Raw genomic sequence first — 9608 nt, forward strand, 5'->3', positions numbered from 1 at the left:
TGGTACTTCAGGGCAATGCATTCAGTAAAGTAAGAGCATAGCTATTATCATTGCACTATCCTAAATTCAAGCTGAAGATACGGCTTTGCAGTGGGAGGAAGGGGGCATATTTAGTCAAACCAGACTAATAGATTTAGTACTAATTTTGGTTGGAGTATGTTTTTAATCTCAGATTTGGGGGCTTACTATAAATAGAAATCTTGGGCTGGGGATTTAGTTCAGCAGCATAAGCCCCTGCCTTGCAAGCGTGCAATCGTGAGTTTGATCCCCAATACCAAAAGAATAGATATCTTTAGCCAGAATTCTACCCTAAAATATCAAATATTTCCCCCTTGAACCACCATAAGATCTCAAGTATATTGTATCTAAAATAGAATTTATCAAGTTTGAAAAGTTCTAAGTTGTCTCAGTTGGCTAAGTTGCCTCAGCTAGTGCTAAAAAGGCTAAGATACACACTCTCCTCCTGGGTCTGTCCTTAGCCTCTCTCACCACTGCTCCATCTGGATCAGTCACTTTCCTATCACTGGACAAAATAACTGATACCCACAACTTGAAGTGGGAGAAATTTATCTAGCTTATGGTTTCAGGGGTTTCAGTCCATTGTTGGCGGCTCCAAAGAAGGACAATCATGACAGAGGGAATGGACAAGCAAACTGCTTAGTTCATGGTAAAAGGGAAACAGCAGGAAAATCGCACAACAGAAGAAGGGGCCAGGAGCCAGATACAGTAATCAAAGTCATGCTTCCATGATCCACCCAGACATACCCAGAAGTGTATTTTACTAATCCCCTAGGCAGCTGTGAAGTTAATTAAGTTAACAAAATACTTTAACTATCACATCATCCATCCTTAGTCTTTGACTGATCATTCATTTTAAAATAAGAAAAAGAAAGAGACAATCATACCACAAACTCTGTCTAAAATTCTTTCGTTGCTGTCCTCAGAGAGATACCATTTCTCTGATATGATATCCAAGGACTTCCAGATCCAGCCCCATCCAAACAATCATTGAGTGGGCCTCCTTCCATCCCATCAACCACCATCTTACCGTCTGCTACACCCACAGTAGACTTTTTCCACCTTTCCTCACCCACCTGGAGGATTCCTACCAAATGCTTCAGAACACAGCCCAAGTACCATCTCTCTAGGCAATCAGAAATGCCTCCATTCCTCCCTATGTGATTTCCCCCAGGATTTTACCTGAACTTTGTAAGTAACAGTCAAGCACCTATTCTATTCTATTGCAATTATTTCTTTATCCATCTGTCTTCCTCCTTTTTAGATCCTGAATTCCTTGAGGGCATGGCTGACCTCCCTTATCCTCATATCCCAAGTATCTTGTAATGTAAGATAAGTACAGGAAATATGCTCAATAAATTTGTGGGCTTAAGTATATACATTTCAGGTCTACAAAATACCAAGCTGAATCTGATTCTTAACAGGTGTAAGTCAGTATTGCTGCGATCATACACTGTATTCACAGCTAAAAGCAAGTCATCTAACTGTAAAGTAATCCTAGTTTCATCACTGCCTCTATGGTTTTCCTATCTCCTTGACTGCAGCACACTCAACATGTACTCTAAACTCAGCATTCTCTCAATTGTAATTTTTCCCAAGTCCCTCACCTTGAGTTTCTGACCTTCTCTGTACACTCCATATGCCCCTTACTTCAATTACTATTTCTATGCTAGTCCTAAATCACACCAACTTCCAACCCTCTATTAAGGCTCTCTTTCCATGAGTTAAGTTATATCCAATAACCCCCCAGCCCCAGATACTCAAATTCAAGGCATAATTTCCTTTCTCTAGTTAGTGCTCCACAAACCACTACCTCTTTCAACTGCTCAGTTCCTATCCCCGTTATTTCTCCACCACCCAGATTTGAAACTTTAGTGTTCCCTTTACCACTCCATCTCTTCGAAATGTTATGATGTCCTATGAAATGAATCTTGGATTCATCCCTTCCTCCCCCTTTTCCTCATTTCACACCTGTGGTGGTTTTTTTCCCAGCTTTTACTTTCTCCTCTGTCTGATTCATTTTTAATCACTGTCAGACCCATTTTTCTAAAATATTGGTTTTACCAACTCAATCTCTGCACAACTCAGAAAGCCTCTAATGAATCACTGTTAATGATTGTAGCTTCAAGGCTAAACTGTTGTGACACACTTTCAAAGCCAGCCATAATTCATCCCTTCTTCTCTCCCAGTCATCTACATTTATTTCCCCTTTTGTTTAAATCACTGGCTCAGGAGCAATTTTGCTCCCTGGGACATCTGGCAATATCTGGACCAATATTTTGATTGTCATGATGACACAGAAAGAGGTAAGTACCACTACCTAGTGCACATAAACTAAGGTTTCTGCCAAGGCTGAGAATTCCTACTCTAAATCAAGGCTCTTGTTCCTACACCATGCTATCATCATGCCTTCACCGAGAGTATTTCCCCTACGAAGCTGGAATGTAAAGTCTTTTTCCCTTGACTACCCATGCCTTACTTATCTTCAAATCCTGTTCTAGATGTATATCTCATGACTTTCAGTACAGGCTTATGATTCTCAAATGTTTATCCCTAGCAGTATCAATTTTTCTGAAGTCTAGACTCCCTCACCTAACTTTCTCCTAGACATTTCAGGAGTGTCCCATTTAATACATCTGAACTCAGACTCCTAATACTTCCAAAACTGCTTCTCCTCAATTATACAGCTCCAGTAATCATTGAGTTGCTCAGGACAAGGCCAGGAGTTATTCCTAAAACTCCCACTGCTTCAGTGCCTTCTCCCAAATCAAGCCATTAAGCAAATCCTGTCAAGAGACCACCTTAGGTTCACCTCTCCAGTCTATCCACTTCTCCATCTCCATTCACTACCACTCTTACTGGGCCTATCACAAACGCCTCCTGACAGGGCTCCCTACTTGCACTCTATTCACATTCAGCACCCAGAATGACCCATTTCATGCTTTAGTGAGATCCAGCCAGAACTTTGTTTAAAACCAGCAACGGCCATCTCATTGTTCCTAGAACAAAATCTAAACCCTTTCCCTTGGCCCACGCCCCATACAATTTGGTCTCTGCCTTCCTGACCCCTTCCCCTTCCAGCCACATCTATCCCACTCTCCTCCTGGTTCTCTAAGACGCAAACAAAGCCTTCAGTCTTTTAAATGCCCAGCTCTAACTGTGAAGCTTTTTATATTCATCTTATTCCCTATTAGTATGGTAACACCCATTAGTCTCTCTCTTCTATTTTATTTTTTCCTTCTTATAATTTTTAATTACATGTTTGTCAACATTTACCTGCTTAGTATCTGTCTCTTCTGTGAGAATACAAAGTCCATCAAGGAATGGACCATGAGGACTTTGACTTTTTTTTTTTTAACCACTACTATAGCATTTTGTTTACCACTACATAGCAATGACTAACACTATGTGTTAAGTGTACATGCACTGGGGGCGTGGCACACACCTGTAATCCTAGCACTTAGGGGGCTGAGGCAGGAGGGCCACTGCAAGTTCGAGACCAGCCTGAGCTACAAAGTAAGTGCAAGGCCAGCCTGAATTGTATAACTACACCTTCTCTTGAAATCTTTTTTTTTTTTTTAAAGATTATGTGAAATTAGAAATTCAAATTTGTAGAAGCTTACCTGCTGACAATGAATGAAACGACAAATGAATGAATCTTGTACTTACACTTCTGCTTACAATCTCACCCTTCTCTCAACTCCCACTGAACTTGCTGTCAGTACAATTTAAAATAGCTTCATTAAAAACAGGTAAGTTCTGTGGGGCAAGAATCTTGTCCCACAATCTCCACTTAATCCTCTATTCCCAATCCATCATCAAAACTTGTGTTTTACACACAATAATTGTACAGAAAATGTGGCTGTACTTTGTGTCTCCCCAAAGTTCACCCTGGCTACTTAATCTTAGATCTTTAAGAGGTGATAAGTCATAAGGTCTCTGCCTTCATGGATGATGAATGCTATTAGTGTAGGAGTAGGTCTTTGGTGCTGAATAACCCCTTACTGGAGGGAGAAGGGTGCTGTACTACATGTTGTATGCCATTTAGCAGCATCGCTAGAATCCACCAACTAGATGCCAGGAACACCTCCATCCCATTATGACAAGGTATGTCTTCAAACACAAATGCCCTGGAGGATGACAGTCAACTTAAAGTGGTTAGAAAGCAAGAAGGAATTCTAGTTGGAAAAGTTACTCAGAAGTATTAATATCTTCAAGTTTTAAAATGACAAAACCACAAAGACATAGTTTTCTAGAACTCAAGGCAAACTACCTCAAAATGGCAAACTGGTTTTCTACCTCTGACAATTTATCACATTGCCAATTCCAATGGGGGTTGTTGGTGCCTGGAACCCAGAACAGAGCAGAATTCTAATGCCAAATGTGAGCTACTAAATGTGAAGAATATTGAAATTAAGTAACACCTGCCACAAATAAGCACTAGGGCATGATAACAGCTAAGCTTCATATTCACTTCAACTTTTTTCACACTCAAAATATCCATCACATTTGACTGCAATAAAAACATCTGCAGAAAGAAAAAGAAAGAAAAGAAAAGAGTCGAGTAACCAATCCACCACAGTGCCATCAGTCTTAACCTAACTGGATGAAGGGGAAAAAAAAAAAAACTCATTACTTTCCTACTTAATAATCAGCTCTGAATTCTCAAATTCCAGAGGATAAAATGCAAACCCGCCCACAAGGCCTTTCACAGTGCCTTTACAATACACTTCTTCCAGGCTTTCTTTACCTCCATAGCTTTCCATGGTACAACCAGTCACTAAATATCTACTTCCCCCAAGTACCTGCCCTTTCACACCACCCATTCCTGCCCATAAACTTCTATTAATACTTCAGGACACTGCTGAAAAGTTGCCTTGTAACTTTTACTTGATTCTTGGAGTGTGCTATTCAAAGTGTGGTCACTAGACTAGCAGAGGTTTCATATAGGGGCTTGTTACAAATGCACATTCTTAGGTGCCACTACAGCTCTACCAAATTCAAGTATACTTTTTAATGAGATCCTTACATCAATTATGAGCATGAATTATACACACATTACAATGCAAGAAGTACTGTTTTGGGGAACTTGCCAAGTCCTACTAGACCTCACTCTTCATAAGTAGGTACAGTATCTTCCCCTAAAAGGATATGGTAGGTGAGACCCATCGGTCAGCTGCAGAGGTAGGTCCTTCTTCACTCATCCCCCGTACAGCCCTACCTGCCAGTCTCCCTGGCTCAGGGGACTTCTGGAAGAACCCTTATCTCCCTAATCACTTTCTTCAAGGGTAAAAAAAGCAGGGTGCCATAATTAGGCAAACACGAAGTGACAAACATGCAAACAAAATGCCAGTAGTAGTATGTACAATGTAAACACTGAAACGGGCCCTTCTTGGGCCTGGCAAGTACTACACGCCCTTAAAACTATTTACCCCTAGACCACTGTGTGAGCACTTCAATATTTCTATTACTTAAAGCACTCTCATCAGGGATTGCTTTTTCTTGTCCTAAATGCATAAATGAATGAATGAAAATTAATGAAGGCAGAGTGAAATCTACAAAAAGTTCAGAAAACCACCCCTTATTAAAAGGGGGGAGGCTAAGAATTTGTTCAGCTCTGTAGGGTCCGCCTTTAATATCTCTGTACTTTCAGAAGTAATGGCCCATTTTTGTTCACAGCTTAATGAATACAAACAATGAAAATTACCTTTAAGAATCTATTCACTTTTGCCAAAGTTTGTATATCGATCAGTCCTTGTACTTCTAGAACTATTAATCCATTTCTGCTCACAGCTTAATGCATAAAAAAAGGAAAACAATTGCCTAAAGGGCAATGAAACTTTACACACTGAGATGCTGTAGAAACAAACTGTCATATTCAATAAGAGTAAAAAACAAACTTAACCCTGGGCTCTGGCCTTGAAAAGTTTCAATTGCTGTGGTTTACAGATAACTATTTGCAAGAAGCAGGGGGGGGGGGATATATCAACAGTAGCTAACCGATTGCCTTGCCATTCTCCTCGTTCCTTATTTTCAAATATTTCTTTGTTTTGCCTTTATCTCAGTCAAGTATTTTCACTCAAATTTTCAAGATCAACTAGTAACTATTTCTCCTTTTGAGAAAAATAGGGCTGAGCAACACAAGTCAAAAATATTCAAAGAGGAGAAGAGCACAGCACCATTTTATACCGTATCAAAACATTTACTTAAATGTATTTTAGAAAGAAATTTGATAGTACCAATGAAAAGCCAGTACCACGTGCCATAAATAGAAGACAAATGGTTAAAAAAAAAAAACAATAAAAGCATAACCTTATTAAATTTAGCTACTGTTGCCTATCAAAGCCTTTAAACCTAAAGTTTGTTTTTTCTTTAAAAAAAAAAGGGGGGTAGGATGGCGGAGGAAAGAGCAAGAGATATGTCAAAAACAAGCTAACATCAAACTGAGAAGCTCCTGGAAGAATCAGGATAAAAAAAGAAGAAACTGACTTTCTTGCTATGTTTTGTCACTCTATTTAATACTACTAGCCACGTCTCATCTAAGTGTATCCCTTACACACTCTCCAACCATCGTTCCCTTTTGTTTAGAGTTCACTTCCTTAGCACAGTCTAAAAGGCCCTACACCAACTAGGCCCAGGCTATCATTCTACGCACCAAACCTCACCTTCCCTGCCGCCACACCAGAAGACAGCACACAAGATGGGCCATCTCCCTCCCAAAGGCCATCTCCCTCATTTTAAAGTGGCCTCCTAACACATCAATCACTTTACCAGGTTCTTTCTTCCAACTATTATCTGATGTTAACTCAACTAACTAAAGGATTTAACAACAAAAGTAACAATAGCAAATGCACATGGGGTATTCAAGACTCAATCGCACTTAACATTGGCTGAACCCTATGGAGAGGACCAGTCTGTCAACCAAAAATGGGACGGTGTCCAACTTAACATTTCAACTTGTTTGCTACAAGGTAGGAATGGGATGAACAAACTGTGGAACAGAAAGGTTAACGTGCCTAGAGTCACATCTTCAGTAAGTGGCAAACCCAGGATGTTTCCCAAGCCTTATCCACTCCCTAGAATGCACGCTCCACAAAGGCAGGGTCTTTTGCTCATAGAAATAAGACTCCACAATACCTAACTAGTACTTAATGGGTGCTCAGGAATTACACGCTGAAAGAATGCATGAATATGAATGAGTGAGCCTCCCTTAAAATCAGGGCATCTGTCCCAGACCTAAGTATCCAATGCCCCAAAGTCTAGCACAGGATCTGGTGTTTACGGAGTGGGCTCTCGATACACGTTGGATGAATCGATTAGATACATAGATGTATGGACGGATGGATGGATAGATGGGCCTCCTTTATAATCTGGGAATTTGTTTCAGACCTGTCTGAGTAACCAATGCTCCAATGCCTAGCACAGGACCTGGTGCTTATGCAGTGGGCTCTCAATATACGCTAAACAGGGGCTGGGGGTTTAGCTCAGTGGCATAAGCGCCTGCCTTGCAAGCAGGCAGTTGTGAGTTCGATCCCTGGTACCAATAAAAAAACGAAGAAGACCAAAAAAAAAATATGCTAAATGAATACATGAATGGATAAATAAGTGGATGAGTGGAGAGATGGGTGAATGGATGGATGGGCCTCCCTTATAATTAGGGCATCTGTTCTAGACCACTCTTGAGTATCGAATGCCTCAGTACCTGGCATAGGACCTAGTGCTTAACCAGAGGGCTCTCGGTACATCTTCAGTGAATGAAGGGACATATGAATGGGTAGATGGATGAGACTCCCTTACAATCAGAGCATCTGTCCCAGTTATTTCGGAGCATCCAATGCTGAAGTCGGCCCGGCTGCGTTAAGTGGAGGACAGCAAGACTCGCGCGGGCCGGTGCTCCAGAGTCTCACCTTGAAGTCGCGGCTGTGCTGCGGAGTGTACTCCAAGGTCCAGAGGGCCCGCACCAGTTGCGCCAGCTGCTCGGTGACCTCGCCCTGGCCCTGCGTGCCTCGGCCTGCGGACTGCTCGGGGTCGGGCGAGGGCTCGGGCCGCCCCGCCCGGTACTGGCCCAGCGCCAGGTACTCGGCGAAGAGCTCGGTGTTGCTGAGGCACTGCAGCGTGGCGTTCATGAAGCACGTGTTGCCGTGGTTGCGGAGCCCCGCCACGCCGGGCACCGGCTCGGCGGCGCAGGCGGGTGGCGCGGGCGAGGCGGGCGGCGGCGGGCACGGCGGCGGCGTGGGCGCGGCGGCCGGCCCGGGCGGGAAGCAGCTGCGGAGGGCGCCGCGGTCAGGGGCGGCACCCTCTGAGCTAAGGTGCGAGAGCGTGGACAGCGTCTTGAGGACGCGGCTCATGAAGCTGCCCACCGAGCGCACCGAGGACGGCGAGGAAGGGGCTGCTGGCCCGGGGCCCCCCGCGCCGCCGCCACCCGCGCGGCCGCTCCGGAACAGCCGCTTGCTGAAGGAGCGCTTCTCCTTCCCGCCCGCCGCCGCCACGGGCGGCCCGGGCCCGGGCGCCGTTACCTTGGACATGGCGGCGGCCACTGACGCTCATCACCGCGCCTGCCCGCCCGGCCCGCGGCCCCACCACGGCCGCCGCCGCATTCCGCCGCGACTCGCCGGGCCCGGGGGCTCGACGCCCCACACACCTCACAACGCTGCGGAGCCAGCAAGCGAGCGGCAGCTGCGGGCGGGAGCGCGCGCGCGGTCCTCCCAGCTGGACCGCTCACGTGACTCACCTCCCGGCACCGCCCGTCCCGCTCTGAAGCCACAATGGCCGCCATGTTGACTATGGGAGCAGAATGGGCTTTTGCAGCCGACCCTATGACTCGAGGCTCTCGGCGCGGTCCTGCTGCGTGAAGCCAGAAGGAGGCCATGTCTGGTATGGGCATGGTCCAAGCTCCTAAAACTACGCTATCCGGCCAGGTGACAACGCCAGGTGTGGGTCTCTGGCTTTGCTAATCAGATGGCAGAGATTTGTGGAAAGTTGAGAAATAAAGCAAGTATCAATTACCAGACGGTGAGAGAGCTAGAGGACATAACTGTGTGCTATTGTGGTCCAGTCAGCTCCGCCTACTTTCAAGGGACTCTGCAAATCCTATGGCCTGCACACTACCCTCAGGCCATTACAGAGCCTGACACATGCCTGTGGGCTTTTCTTAAGCTGTACTTTGAGGTCCAAGGGAAACAATATTATTAGAATTACTTTCCTTTTCAGATCAGGCGTAAACACACCTGTGAGCTCTGTCCTTATTCATCCGTTCAACAGTTAATGAGCACCTGCTATGTGCCAGGCACTGTGTTAGACTTTAGGAATACTACAAAGAATGAAACAAACGCCATTTCTGCCTGCCATTTTTACATTCTTAGAGGATGCTTGAAATTTACGTTTTCTATACATTATGAAAAGCATAGAATAGTATCTTCTTTAATCTTCAATGTCTTGGCGATTTCTCTCATTCACAGACATGTTTGATTCTGATCCCTAAACTTAACCTCTAAACCAAGGACTCACGACTGTCACAGTGACCAAATAGTAATAGCAATCAATGCAGAATCCTGGTGCAGCATCATCTGTTGATCTATTAATATTTCCAA

At 44.3% G+C, this 9608-nt stretch overlaps 1 protein-coding gene across 1 annotated transcript in view; it reads right to left on the minus strand.

Moving 5' to 3' along the window:
• Nucleotides 1–8718, minus strand: part of Usp31 (ubiquitin specific peptidase 31) — a 101878-nt gene extending 93160 nt beyond the window's left edge. Inside the window, exon 1 of the mRNA XM_063226657.1 lies at nucleotides 7926–8718. Within this exon, the coding sequence (XP_063082727.1) occupies nucleotides 7926–8543 (618 nt within the window). The 5' untranslated portion in view covers nucleotides 8544–8718. The remainder of the gene's footprint in view (nucleotides 1–7925) is intronic.
• Nucleotides 8719–9608: the final 890 nt, after the last annotated feature.

This window comes from Cavia porcellus, unplaced genomic scaffold, assembly GCF_034190915.1.
Source record: "Cavia porcellus strain 051 isolate PalLab524CR breed Dunkin Hartley unplaced genomic scaffold, mCavPor4.1 scaffold_16, whole genome shotgun sequence".
NCBI lineage: Eukaryota > Metazoa > Chordata > Mammalia > Rodentia > Caviidae > Cavia > Cavia porcellus.